Source organism: Amblyraja radiata, chromosome 39 (genome assembly GCF_010909765.2).
Source record: "Amblyraja radiata isolate CabotCenter1 chromosome 39, sAmbRad1.1.pri, whole genome shotgun sequence".
Classification (NCBI taxonomy): Eukaryota; Metazoa; Chordata; class Chondrichthyes; order Rajiformes; family Rajidae; genus Amblyraja; species Amblyraja radiata.
The window spans coordinates 13,059,878-13,075,072 of NC_045994.1; the positions used below are offsets into that span (position 1 = coordinate 13,059,878).

The following is a 15,195-nucleotide window of genomic DNA, read 5'->3' on the forward strand; positions in this document are numbered from 1 at the left end:
TAGTCGAAAATAATCTAGATACACAGAGTGGAGAGGAAGGACCTGCTTCCACTGACAAAGGGGTCAATAACCCGGTCTGATAGATTTTAAAGTAATTGGGGTAAGGTAGTGTAGTAATTAAGTTACTGGGCTAGCAGCCAGACCATTGATCTGGAAACATGAGTTCAAATCCCACCACAGCCAACTGGGGAATTTAAATACAAATGGATCATGGACTTAAAAAAAAAACTCTCAGTAATAGTAACGATAAAACTATTCGATTGTCTGATTTACTGATGTCATTCTGGAAAGGAAATTTTCCAGCCAAGGCAGGTGTGTCCTGGATGTAACTATTAAACCATCTTATAGTTGACTCCCGACCTCTTAAATGCAGGGGAGGATCGGTTTGAAGAGTGAAGATGGATAGATTCTTGATTAGTTCAGGTGTCAGACGTTATGGGGAGGAGGCAGGAGAATGGGGTTAGGAAGGAGAGATAAATCAACCATGATTGAATTGAATGGCGGAGTACACTTGATGGGCCGAATGGCCTAATTCTACTCCTATTCCTTGTGACCTTCCTTAGATGACAATGCTACTCACTTTAAATGTATGGAAGGACAATTAGATGGAAGTTGAGGAGATGTTTGAGGAAGTTGAGGAGATGTTTTTTAACCCAGTAGGTGGTCAGGGCTGCCCGAAAAGGGGGTGAGGGCAGAAACCATCATGGCATTCAGAATGTGCCTGGATAGGCACACGATGCTCCATATTCTACAAGACTATGGACCAAGAAGGCAGGGAGGAGATACCTGACATAGAATGATGGGCTGAATGGCTTCCTTTGGTACGTGATGCATTTTACCACAAACTTCTCATCGTGAAAGGCCCGGATAGAATGGATGTGGAGAGGATGTTTCCACCAGTGGGAGAGTCTAGGACCAGTCAGAATAAAAGTACGGACCTTTAGAAAAGAGATGAGAAGGAATTTCTTTAGTCAGAGGGTGGTGAATCTGTGGAATTCATTGCCACACAAGGCTGTGGAGGCCAAGTCAATGGATATTTTTAAGGCGGAGATTGATAGGTTCTTGATTAGTGCGGGTGTCAGGGGTTATGGGGAGAAGGCAGGAGAATGGGGTTGAGAGGGAAAGATAGATCAGCCATGATTCAATGGCGGAGTAGACTTGATGGACCGAATGGCCTAATTCTGCTCCTATAACTTAAGAACATGATAGATCTATGATAAGCATTTGGCTGAGGAATGCTGTGGGCGGACAGCAATGTAGAGGTCCGGTTACAATCAGGTCAGCCGTGATCTTATTAACTGACGGAGAGGGCTTGAGTGGCTGAGAAACCTACTCCTTCTCCAAATTGGTACGTTCCTGCCGCAGAGATCTCCTATACATATGGGGGTGTGGGTTTTATTGCACTGTTTCTGCTCCTCACAGAGCGTATTAATAAAAAAGCATCTTTGTTTTCCTTTCAGATTCTTCTTAAAGTTCTTCCTCAAGTGTAATCAGAACTGTTTGAAAACAGCGGGAAACCCCCGGGATATGCGTCGATTCCAGGTACTGTGTTACATTCCCTTTCACCCTGTGGCCTCATCGTCCTAGTGGGCATGGTACAAAACGATCAGCGGTGCTAATCTGAGATGCCAGGGTGTGGTCCTTCAATGAGAAACATTCCCTCTGGTGTGGAAACCCGTGAGATTTTCCAATTCTCAAGCCAAGTAACACCAACCGTGGATCAGACACTAAATGTTGGAGTAACTCAACGGGACAGGCAGCATCTCTGGAGAAAATGAATAGATGACATTTCAGGTCAGGACTGAGTGTTCTAGGAAGAGCAGTCTGAGGAAGGGTCCCGACCAGACACGTCACTCACCCATTTTCTCCAAGGATGCTGCCTGTACCTTTGCGTTACTCCAGCATTTTGTGTCTATCTTTGGCATAAACCAGCATCTGCAGTTCCTTTTTATTACAACATTATATAGGTGGGGCCAAACCATTCGAGTCATCTGTGGGCCCTCGTCTCCGAGTCAGAAAGTTCTTGCATCAACCCTGTCTCCCGAAACGGCAACATGAAGAATGCGGATGGAAATGTGAAATACTGAGGGAAGCCTGTCCTGTTGCAAGCATTCCGCTCTGGCTAAGCCACTAAGACAAGGCCCTGACTGCATCCCTAAATAGAACTACTTGGAAGAAAAGGAGGTGTCCCGGACAATGCTTGTTAACGTTATTTAACAAAATCATCGTATTAGTACAGGTGATTAGTACGGGTGTCAGAGGTTATGGGGAGATGGCAGGAAAATGGGGTTAGAAGGGAGAAATAGATCAGCCATGATTGAATGGCGTAGATTTGATGGGCCCAATTCTACTCCTATTCCTTATGACCTTATGACCTTATTTACTCTTGTGATCCCAATGAGTACAATAGGAGGGTAGAAAAATTGCCCCAGTGAGTTTAATTAACATGAGAAATAGGGCCCTGATGAGTTTTATGTTAGTGCAGGAAATGGGGCTCTAGAGAGTTTAATGTTGGTGTGAGAAACTGGGCACTAGTGAGTTTATTAGTGCAGTAAATGGGGCCCAGCAGAGTTTAATGTTGGTGTGCTAAATGGGACCTTAGTGCATTTATAATTAGCATGGGAAGTGTAACCCCAGTGAGTTTATATCTAGTGTGGGGAATGGAGTGCTGGTGAGTTTAAAGCTAGTGTGCTGAATGGGGCCTTAGTGAGCTTAATATTAGCATGGGGAATGGGACCCCAGTGGTGAGTTTATATTTCGTGTGGGGAAACTGGAGCCCTGGTGGGTTCAACGTTAGTTTGGAAATTGGGTCCCGGGGAGATTGGAGTCAGCATTGGAAATGGAACATCAGTATGTCAGATGCTGAACCATCGAGGTATCTGAATAATTGTATAGTGCATTGATTCCTGCGTTCACTGCCTTTCTAACGAAGAGCGATGTGGCACGGTGGAACATTTCCAGTGCATCCCAGTGTTGTGGACCTCATTGCAACTTTCAGGAAAAGCCAAGGCCCTGGGGACCACTGGGAGTGGATGCAGCACCTCTCTTATGTGTAGATAGACCAAAGATAGACACAAAAAGCTGGAGTAACTCAGCGGGACGGGCAGCATATCTGGAAAGAAGGAATGGGTGGCGTTTTGTGTGGAGACCCTTCATCAGATGCCGAGGGTCATTGAGGGCCGAGGGTACGTAACTATTGAAGCTGTGGATCGGGAGTGGGGTCCCACTAACTCTTGTCAGTTTTTCCAACAATTAGACAATGCAGGCAAACATAGAAACATAGAAAAATAGGTGCAGGAGTAGGCCATTTGGCCCTTTGAGCCTGCACCGCCATTCAATATGATCATGGCTGATCATCCAACTCAGTATCCTGTACCTGCCTTCTCTCCATACCCCATGATCCCTTTAGCCACAAGGGCCACATCTAACTCTCTCTTAAATATAGCCAATGAACTGGCCTCAACTACTTTCTGTGGCAGAGAATTCCACAGATTCACCACTCTCTGTGTGAAAAAACATTTTCTCATCTCGGTCCTAAAAGACTTCCCCCTTATCCTTAAACTGTGACCCCTTGTTCTGGACTTCCCCAACATCGGGAACAATCTTCCTGCATCTAGCCTGTCCAACCCCTTAAGAATTCCTGCATCTAGCCGGTCCAACCCCTTAATTAACCCCTTTATAACGGATATAATTTCTATCGGACAGAGTCAAGTCAAGTCAAGACCTGCTGACATCATCCATCGGTGGCACCTCCTCCCTGGCCACTTATAGCCACGGTTTCCAACCCCACCCCCAGGGCGTAAGGTGCACCAGCGAGCCCTTCACCTACCGCACAGTCCGGAGACGCGGCTATTATTGCGGCTCATGTTGTGGCCACTGGGAACAGCGTTTCCTTCCTTTGGTCCCATTCCTGGGTTTATTTTGCAAGGAGATTAATTTCTTTAAATTCCTCATTTTGCATTCGTTCTTTCATACCTCACTTTTTTTTTTCCCGGGATTTTTTGTGGCTTCTATCCTGAAAGAAAATGAAATTTTTTTGTTTATTGTCTTTGCTGTTTCCATATTCTCCATTATAATTTCTCCTGCCTCTGTCTGTGAGGGGCCCACGTTTAGTTAGAGTGTCATAGAGTATGGAAACTGGTCTTTCCACCCAACCTGCCCACACCGGCCAACATGTCCCAACTACACTAGTCCCACCTGCCCGCGTTTTGGTCCATATCCCTCCAAACCTGTTCAATCCTATCCATGTACCTGTCTAACTGTTTCTTAAAAGTTGGGGTAGTCCCGGCCTCAACTACCTCCTCTGATGGCTCGTTCCATACACCCACCACCTTTTGTGTGGAAAAGTTATTCCTCAGATTCCTATTAAATCTTTTCACCTTCACCTTAAACCTATGTCCTCTGGTCCCCGATTCACCTGCTCTGGGCAAGGGACTTTCTGAGTTTTGTCACTTTATTAATAAACCTGTCTCACGACGGTCACATCTCATTCTATTTCTTCCCTCTCGGTCACCTTCATCAATTTCTGAATCCCCCGCCATTCTTCATGCTCTTTGACAATATTGTAAGCCTCCTTCCTTTCTATCTTTAACCTCTCCCTTTGCTCTTTTCTTGTAGTTTTTTTTCAATTCCCTACGGGAATACACATTTGTTGTGAATTATGAATCTTGACCTTGTGAAGTCTGACTGGGGTGTCTAGGGAAAGCCAACCCACGCTGTATCTAAACTCGGAGTGCTCATAGTGGGGGCAAGATAGGAATTTACTTTCCCACTAATAGATCCAGTTATTTACCTAGGCATGTTTCACGGTGTGGGCGCAGTGAATGTTTACTCTGCCTTTTTTCTTTCCGCACTTTATGCAAACATGTAAAAGAGTCCCAATCTCTGTTCAGCTCAGCGGCATCAAATATACTGGAAAAGTGTACAGATCATGAGATCTTTGGATGCCTTGAGTTTTAAACCACGATGCACAAGAATGTCTCTCTGGCAAATAAAAACGGATTGGCCCACAGGCAAAGACTGTAGGTCAAGGGTTCCCAACCTGGGGTAAATTTCGCCAACCCAGGGGGTAAATTCGTTGATTGTTGATTTGTTAAAAACAGTGTTTTAAAATGTCTCCTTTATTATGGTACGAGTGTAAACTCAAATGTGAAGAATATACACTTTCTCCATGCGCTGGGCCGCATCCTCAGTGATGTGACCTGGGGTCATCGGGTATTTCAGGGTCTCACAACATCAGACATCCTCACCCAGGCGACCCAGCCGGGGTTGATCAGGCCCTGACGTGTCCCAGCAGCAACTGCCCACGGATCGGCAGTTAACCTCTTAGTAACCACTCTGCAGGTGTTGGGAGACTCTAGTGCGTGGAGGGACTGGGCTCGTGGGGCGAGTCCTGGCCGGGCTCCTCCTGCATCCCACCAGGTTCAAGGCCTGTGCGTGCGCTGCACCTCTTTCTCCTTCTCCATTTCATTCTCGCCTGATGGATTTTTAGGCCACGGTGGTTCATTAATAATAATAATAATGATAATGGATGGGATTTATATAGCGCCTTTCTAATACTCAAGGCGCTTTACATCGCATTATTCATTCACTCCTCAGTCACACTCGGTGGTGGTAAGCTACTTCTGTAGCCACAGCTGCTCTGGGGCAGACTGACGGAAGCGTGGCTGCCAATCTGCGCCTACGGCCTCTCCGACCACCACCAATCACTCACACACATTCACACACAGGCAAAGGTGGGTGAAGTGTCTTGCCCAAGGACACAACGACAGTATGCACTCCAAGCGGGATTCGAACCGGCTACCTTCCGGTTGCCAGCCGAACACTCAGCCCATTGTGCCATCTGTCGTCCCATTAGGCCTTTCCCTAGCTTTATTGGGTGTATTTCTCGTGAAAGACACAGACTGGGGTGCTAACCCAGCCTGTCCCAGGTGCCAGCTTTCCGTGCCGTCAACTCTCCCTCCAGTAGTCACCAAACTATTATTTTTTTTAAAATATTTTATTTATTAGAAGTAATGTACATTACAGCGATATAAGCCAAAAATAACATCATACCTTTCCTGTACCACTTCTTATTTTAAACCTTAAAAAGAAGGATAGAGAGAGTTAGATAGGATAGTAAGTGCGTGAAAAAGTCATGAAGAGAGACCAGTAGAAACGTAAAACCTGAAGAAGAGATAAAAAGAAAATCAGAGAAAGAAATAAGAAAAATGGAGAAAAATAGAGAACAAACGATATAAGAAAATAAAATAAGGTTAAAGGGATATACCTACTTCGTATCTTTATACATCCCTCACCTGGTCCTGAAACCATTTATTTTCAAAGTTATGTTGCACCCTATATTTGTAATAAGTTGAGTCACTAAACTATTCTTGGTTGTCACCCAGTCTAAGCCTAGGTGCCACTGTTGAGCCAGACTTCAGTGAATTATAAAACATGGGGGTGGGGGTGAATTCACTTTTGAAAAGTTGCCAGGGGTAAACGGGACGATAAAAGGTTGGGAACCCCTGTCGTAGATCATGGGGAAAATGAAGATAAAACATCCTGGAATCCCAATCCCGACTGCTTTTCCGTGATCCAAGAGGTTTCTGAAGATGCCAGGGTGTGTGGCCAGTGTGAGGGTGTGGGGATTTGAGTTTCGAACCTCTGCATGTAGGCTCGGTGGGTCGTGGTTCTGAAAGGCAAGGAGCTCAGTGGAGATTGAAGGCAAGCAGGAAATGGAGGGAGGTGTTTCAGGAAGTTGTCGGGAGATGACTGATGGGTTCCAGATGGGCTGGGGTCAGTGTCGGTGACCCGGGACACTGACAAGGGGGACAAATGCTGGCAGTGGCCAAAGATCTCAGCCCCTTCCACTGCAACTCGTTACAGCAACCCTCGTTTAAATGATTAAGTGGATTGATTCGCTCATCTCACAGATTATGTTACATCCCAAACATGGACCTTGCACAAATGCCTTTATGTTTGCCAGATGCAAGAAATTAATTTTGCTAATCCTTCCCCGACTCTCCTGAAGACTGGGGAGGGTTTGTTTTTTTCCGTTGCAAAAGCTAGCTGCCCTCGTAATATCACCCGGACGGCTATTCCTCGGAGCGCGAGAGGCAATTAATTCTGAATGTGCAGAATATCAAAGCTCAGCCTGTTCATAGCCGGCGTTTCACACAATCCAGCCACAAGCCACCACCGGCCAGCTCCTCTCCGCCCGCTGCCAGCAGCTGTGGCAATTTCCAGCATCAGAAGTAACCGTTCCCAAAAGCACCAAGATTGATACTGAGAGGGCTCACACATTGTCAGTAGACCCAGAGGCAACATGAAGAAGTGTTTCATCCATACATCGTGCTTCTGTGATCAGGAGAAGCATTCTGTATGCCTAAAAGACCATTGGAAGCCACAATAACTCATTGACCAGGCTGGACTTGTATCATTAGGGATTTAGCAGTTAATAGGTTAATTGAGCACCTTCACATTGATCTTAATGCATAGGTGAATGGTAGAATTCTGGGAAGTTGACTGGAATGTGCGGTGAATTAAAAACATGGGATTAATATAGAATTTGTTTAGGTTTATTATTATCACATGCACCAATGTTTTGCATGTTATCCAATAAATATTATATACAACACTATTGAGTTTAACTCAAGTCTGATAGAGAGAACAAAGAGGAATATACAAAGTTCAGAGTATAGTTCTCAACATTAAAGCACATCAAATCCATAGGCAAAGTCCAATGTCTGCAAAGGGGTTGAGGTGAATCGGACAGTACCCTAACATATGGAAGGACCCTGCTGTAGTCAGACCACCAATAAAAGCACCGGTAATGGGGAATCACAGTTCTCTGCTTCTTCCTCCACAGGTTGTATTATCTACAACACTCAACGTTGATGGGCATGTGTTGGCCGTCTCGGATAACATGTTTGTGCACAACAACTCGAAGCATGGGCGCAGAGCCAAACGCCTGGATCCCACAGAAGGTAATAATAATAATAATAATAAATTTTATTTATGGGCGCCTTTCAAGAGTCTCAAGGACACCTTACAAAAATTGAGTATGTAGAGGAAAAACATGTAAGGGGAATGAAATAAATAGTAGAGACATGACTAGTACACAAAGTAAAGACAGAATTCAATACAAAACACAGTATGAGGCAATTAATGCACAAGGTACATCAACTTTTCCCCAATGTCGGTCAGCCTTCACGGTTTATAGTGGTGTAGAACAGCAGCCACCCATTCCGTGCGCAGTCCGATCCATTGGTTGTGCCTAGTCTATTCAATTAGGCACGCTGGTGCCTTGGTGATGGGGTGGTGGCGCATTAGGGCGGCACGATGGCACAGCGGTAGAGTTGCTGCCTTACAGCGCTTGCAGCAATGGAGACCCGTGTTCGACCCCGACTACGGGTGCTCGTCTGTACGTTCTCCCCGCGACCGCATGGGTTTTTTCTGAGATTAATTCGAATTCCTCCCACACGCCAAAGATGTACAGGTATGTAATTAAATTGGCTTGGTATGTGTAAAAATTGTCCCTAGTGTGTAGGATAGTGTTAATATGCAGGGATCGCTGGTTGGCGCCGACTCGGTGGGCCGAAGGTTCTGTTTGTGCGCTGTATCTCCAAACTAAACTAAACGAAACTAAAATAATTGGTGCGTATCGAATAGTCACTGGCAAAGCGAAAAGTGTTCAATCGCTCCCAAGTCTTGACTTGAGTTGAGTGAGGGCCTTATTGCAGTGAAACCTCAATCGAACATGACTTTGACACCCATGAGAGATAATGGATCAGCAGCGGATGAGCAAATGGCATAACATATACAACTGGAGTGACCTGACGTCCGATGGGAACAGTAGATCATATGGAGGAAAAGTTCTTGCTCGTGTACATCTCTGGGTCTCAGCATTCAGAGAGAAATTATTTTTGCAGAGCAGCAGTGTGGCCAAACACAACATCCAGTTAGTGATGGTACACAAAAAAGCTGGAGAAACTCAGCGGGTGCAGCAGCATCTATGGAGCGAAGGAAATAGGCAACGTTTCGGCCCGAAACCCTTCTTCAGACTGAAGGAAATAGGCAACGTTTCGGGACGAAACCCGGAAGGGTTTCGGGCCGAAACGTTGCCTATTTCCTTCGCTCCATAGATGCTGCTGCACCCGCTGAGTTTCTCCAGCTTTTTTGTGTACCTCCGATTTTCCAGCATCTGCAGTTCCTTCCTAAACATATCCAATTTGTGATCAGAGCTGATGTAGAGTCTCGTCCCAAAACGTGAGTCTGGGGAAGGGTCTTGACTCGAAACGTCACCTATCCATGTTCTCCAGGGATGCTGCCTGACCTGCTGAGTTACTCCAGCACTCTGCATCCTTTTGTGTATTAACCGGCATCTGCAGTTCTTTGTTTGTACATTGTCCAAAGTTACTCTGTGCAAAAGACAGCATGGAGTTAACAAGACTTAATGGGTTAAAGAGTTGGAACGTCAACATTCTGCCATGAAATATGATTAAGTCAGTGAAGAATTTGCAGTGGTGTTAATTTCCTGACATTGGACCACTGCAGTGAATGCGCTCCCAGGAATCAGAGCTGGAAAGCATGCTTTTTTTTCCCTCTTCCAAGAATGATTGGAAGTGATTGACTAGCGGCTCAGACAGGGGCTTGGGTATTTGGCCTGTTGCCAGAACTCTTCACTCTCTCTCCTCTGACCCTGTCAGCACTAAGTTGGAGGTGATGGATTGAGGCTGGATGCGGCCCTGAAACCATATAGCTTGTGACAGGGTGAGAAATCGTGCAGTCGAAGGCAGGCTGTGGCTCTGCCCTGCCTGAGTCCGCTCAGCAACCGGTGGAAGTGTGTGCCCAGCCCTCCCCAACAACAGCGAGTTAAGTAAGTCCAGCTGAACCTCAGGAAGTGTTAGTCTGGTGATGGCTGGGATGGTGAATGGATGGCTTCTACCTGCCTCTGCCAAGTCTCGCGGCCATTAATCTAATGGCCATATGGACAAACACATTTTACCCCCCCCCCCCCTAACCATTATATTATAGAGGCTAATATGGTCACAGTCACCTCTTTGGTGGATATGGTAGCAAAGTTTATTGCAGTAGTAATACTGATACCTGGAACTAAAAACATGTTCAAGTCTATGGAGTATTTAAATTTAATTAAATACATCCGGAATATGTATCCAGTCTCAGTGATGGTGACCACAAAACTATCAAATTATCCGACGTGTATTGGGTTCACTCAGTGGAAGGAAATCTCCCATCCTTACTTGGGTAACTCCTTACATGTGTGACTCCAGGCCATTAGTAATGTAGTTGACTCCGAACTGCCCTCTGAAACGGCAAGGGAAATGGCATGAGTGATACGTGACACTTGTATCCACTGAATGAATGAAAATAAAGCCGTGATATGGGAGCCAGCGCAAGTTGTGGCCATTGGGTGGTGAATCTGTGGGATTCATTTATTATTTTATCCTGAATTAGTCAGTGGATTGTCACCTTGTCGTGGTGGAGAAGCTTGTGCGGTCCTGTGATCCTGAGAGCAATGCCGTCTGGAGCTATGCTCCTGGTAGGGCCACCCATGGTGGTAAGGTCGAGGGGGAGGTCTCTGACAAAGAGCAATCCAACCAAGACCTCAACGGTGGAACAGGCGGAGGACGATGGCTGACTTTAGTGGAGCGTCACAACGGCTGGGAAGGCGGATGAAGGCTGCAGCAGAAAAGGGTCTCCAGTCGTCTTGGACTCCACGCCACTGGATCCTGACCCAGATCTGTCAAGGACCGTGAGGTGGCTGTCTGTGCACCAGTCTCCCCATGTTAAACAAAGTCACGCACAGGCGTCCTCGGGATCATACTCGTTTCGAGCGACTGCTGATGAGTTCTTGCCAAACATCATGCGCCTATTTACACAAATGCTCTGTTAATCCTGCTGCATTCTCCCTGTATCCCCTTAGACTTCTACCACTCACCTGCATTGTAAGGGTCATTTACAGTGGCCAACTAGCTCATCTTCCAGATGCGGGAGGAATTCTGGATAGAGTGGATGTGGTGAGGATGTTTCAACTAGTGGGAGAGTCTAGGACCAGAGGCCATAGTGTCAGACTAAAAGGACGTACCTTTAGAATGGAGATGAGAAGGAATTTCTTTAATCAGAGGGTGGTGAATCTGTGGAATTCATTGACACAGAAGGATGTGGAGGCCAAGTCAATAGATATATTTAAGGCAGAAATTGACAGATTCCTGATTAGCACGGGTGTCAGTGGTTATGGGGAGAAGGCAGGAGAATGGGGTTGAGAGCAAAAGATAGATCAGCCATGATTGAATGGTGGAGTAGACTTGATGGGTCGAATGGCCTAATTCTGCTCCTAGAACTTATGAACATACTGTACATGAATGAACAAAACGTAACTGGTATAAGGATTGTGCAAGGATTGCGTCTCATTCTCGGGTTATAAATGAGGTCAGTCCTTCGTCCCTGCCAATCATTAGTGTCAATGGGGTTTGAGTTAAGCTGATAGAGGTGGCATTGGTGACCCAAGGACTGCCAAGGGAAGGGAAGCATTAGCGACTATCACCACGAATGGTTAAATCGTAAAGCATTTAGCTTGCGACTCATTGACAAATGGCAAATGGCTGCACATTTTTAAAGATGCTGCTTCCCAAATGGGGAAATTATCTCCACAGGTGGGGACAGAGTTGATCTTGTCTGGGATGTCCCACATGGTTGACTAAACTTGCAAGGCTGATTCGTGTACAATGGCCACTTGGGGGACTGGGAATTAAATAACGTCAACTTAAGTGTTCAATGGAATGAACTCAACATGATCAGAGAATACTTCACATGGTCTGCATCTCTGCTACATTTTGGAGTGAATAGAACACAGTGTTCTGTAATCTTTTGCCAATACTCATATATACATTTATTTTAGTTCAATTTAGTTTAGAGATTTAGGGCGGAAACGGGCCCTTCAGCCCACCAAGTCCGTACCAACCAGCGATCAGCACTATCCTACACACTAGGAACAATTTACAATTTTACTGAAGCCAATTAACCTACAAAGCTTTATAGGAGTGTTGGAGGAAACAGGAGAAAACCCACGCGATCATAGGGCAGGACGGTCAATCTTACCCGGGTATTTCTTCCATCGAACGTGTCCAAAGACAGGCAACTCGATTTGTTACTAACATCTACGAGAGAGAAGCGAGTGTCACCAAACTTCTGAATTCTCTGGGGTGGAACCCTCTCCAAGACAGACGTGAAGCTCACCGTTTGACCTGTTTTTACAAAAAGGTAAATGGTCAGCTCGACGTAGACTACAAGACCTACACCAAACCCAAACCAATTAGGAGCAGACGAGGGCATTCGATCCAATTTGTGATCCCAGCTACAAAGACAGATGTATACAGCAACTTGTTCTTCCCCCGCACAATTAAAGCATGGAATAATCTCCACCCAACTATAGTTACCCAACCAGATGCAACTAAATTGAAAGTAGCTCTTTCTTCCCAATAACCCTTTCTGGCTTAAGCCCTCCCTCCACCACCTCCAGTTTAAATTCCATTTGGAATATTTTGGAGGACCAAGAAACCAAGAACCAAGTATCTGGTGCCACTGTGCTGCACCTAACTTCTGCGTGTGTGCATGCATGATTGAATGGGGTACAGTGAATGTCTATACATGTGATGCATGTGTGCATATGCACCGGTGTGCAGCAGAATATGCAACTGGGTGCACATTTACAAAATCTTCCGAAAATTATGTTTCCACGAAGCAGAAGTGTAAAATGTACAATTGTAAAATGTCTTACAATTGCAATTACTTCCATACTTTTAAAGTAACAATTTCCAAAAGAAATTACTTTTCTTGCCGGACCTTGGGGTAACGTCCAACAAAGCAAGTGAGATATTGTGCATTGAAATCAGCGATGGACACAACTGTTTTAGGATCATCCCGGCAAAGAAGAGGAAGGAAAAGTGGATGAGACGGATTTGATAACAGGAGCAAAACACACCTGAATTTCCCAGCAGTGACAAGCGCGGAGAGCAATTCCAGGCGGTTCTTCCAGGGGTTCAGAATCCCCCCCCCCTCCACATTTTCATTCCTTCTGCTCGTATCCACCGGAGGTTTAATGTCCTGGAAGTGTCAAAAATCAGAATGTTCTGGAGAAAATCAATCTCCCCCCGCCGGCAATTCCCTCTCTCTCTCCCTTAGCTAATCCACTATCCCTCCACACTTTCTCCTATCCGCAGGCAACCGAAAAAAAAAGGAAATGCTTTGGTTCCCTATGTCCCACTGCTCTTCCAGTCAAACAGACCCACGCTCTGCCTGTCTCGAACCTGTCATTTTTATACTAGCCAGCCATGCCTGCTGTTTCTGATTGCTATGTATTGTAGGACAGCGAGGTCCCAGCCAATGCAGTTAATAACTGAGCCTTGAGGGAAGTTTAAGAAAATGTACAAACCTTTCTCTTATTAAGTTATTTATTCCTCCATTACCATGGTCCCTGTGGAACGCCGCCCACAGGCCGAGCAGGTGACTTCTTCCAGGTCTCCATCAATTACTTTGAGACTAGTCTGGCAAGGACATCCCCTCTCATGTTTTTTGCCCTTCTTATTGGGAAGCCTTTGGAATACAAATCTTAGAGGAGACAGTCCCTTTGCTATAATGGAGGCCTACAGCACAGTGGGGCGGCACTCAGGTGCCACTGAGTCTGGTGGTGGGCACTTCCGAGCTTCCCCATACAACCCAAGGGTTATACCCCTCTACTGAAAGAGAGTTCCCACCCAAAACGTCACTTATTCCTTTTCTCCAGAGATGGTGCCTGACCCACTGAGTTACTCCAGTGTGGGTTTTCTCCGAGATCTTTGGTTTCCTCCCACACTCCAAAGACGTACAGGTCTGTAGGCTAATTGGCTCGGTATAAGTGTACATTATCCCTGATGTGCGTAGGAAAGTGTGGGATCGCTGGCCGGTGCGGCCAGAAGGGCCTGTTTCTGTGCTGTATCTCTCAAGTCTAAAGTGTCATGACCTGTACAAAGAACAGGTTATGGATCTGTCCCACTTTCAGGACCTAATTCACGACCTCTGCCGAGTTTGCCCTTGACTCATACTCGCAGCATGGTCGTCATGAGGTCTTAGGAGGTCGTAGGAGGTCGTGATGCTAGTCGTAGGTACTCGTGACATCAAGTAGGTCGGGGCGTTTTTTCTAGCCTGATGAAAAATGTCCACGAGTAAAAAAGGTCGTGAATTAGGTGGTGAAAGTGGGACAGGCCCTTTAATTGGCTTCGGTTAAAAATATTGTAAATTGTCCCTAGTGTGTAGGATGGTGCTACTGAAGTAAACATGTTGTATCTATCTTTTGTACCCCTCTTGCTCACTTTCCCCTTCATTTCAAATTGCACTCCCTCATTCACGGGCAGGCTCTTCACAGTTTCTTTGCAAAGACTCAGTAAACCACCCCGTTCATGGGGCATTTAGGGCCAAGCCAACGATAGCCACATCTCATGAATGAATTGAGAAACAAAACCTGCTCCAGTTATGTATCTAACAGCAGATTGATTTGCCTGTTTGGGAGTACAGTCTCCTCCCTCCAACTCTCCCATCAGTACACAATGTAGAACACACTGCGAACCACTTCATCAAATTTCTCCTCCTCAGCATTGTTTTGGAGAATTAAGTAGGACACTTATTTCAACTCACTGGGTTTATGAAATACATCATAAATCAAGAACCATGTCACATTGTGACTTTGCTGTTGACATCCTTCATTACTCAAAAGCTTTTTGGTTGCTGTAGGCTTCCTTTAACAACAAGTGCCGTATTTCAGACATCAGAAAACTGAAACGCTTGCCTTTGTTTAAAAGTGCCAAGTACATCGTATTCAACTTGGCTTTCTCTTCGGAAATATATCTGAAGTGCCTTAGTCGGAGTTACAGCCTGGAGTATAAAACAGAGTGAAGGGCACAGAGGACTATCGTAAATTCGGGAGGAAGGTTTTGAGACACAGAGTCCAGGTGCTAGGACAAGGTAGGAATGTGGGAGAACACTCTCCACCTGCTTGGATGAGTCCAGATCCGATAGCCCTCCTATATAATGGCTGATGGGTTCATCGAGATTCACCCTGGAAAAATTCATGACAATTTCTAAAATTCACTCTCAGGGAATCTATACGAAAACACGTAAACAAACACTAAATCTAAAGATAAAACACTACATTTATAT

The 15,195-nt window shown here is 45.6% G+C and overlaps 1 protein-coding gene across 7 annotated transcripts in view; it reads left to right on the forward strand.

Annotated features, from left to right (window-relative positions):
- Window positions 1–15,195, forward strand: part of LOC116967511 (transcription factor COE2) — a 212,867-nt gene that overhangs the window by 137,011 nt on the left and 60,661 nt on the right. For all 7 annotated transcript variants that reach the window (XM_033014148.1, XM_033014149.1, XM_033014146.1 and 4 more), the window contains 2 exons: window positions 1,461–1,542; window positions 7,850–7,967. In XM_033014148.1, coding sequence (XP_032870039.1) covers window positions 1,461–1,542; window positions 7,850–7,967 — 200 coding nt within the window. The remainder of the gene's footprint in view (window positions 1–1,460; window positions 1,543–7,849; window positions 7,968–15,195) is intronic.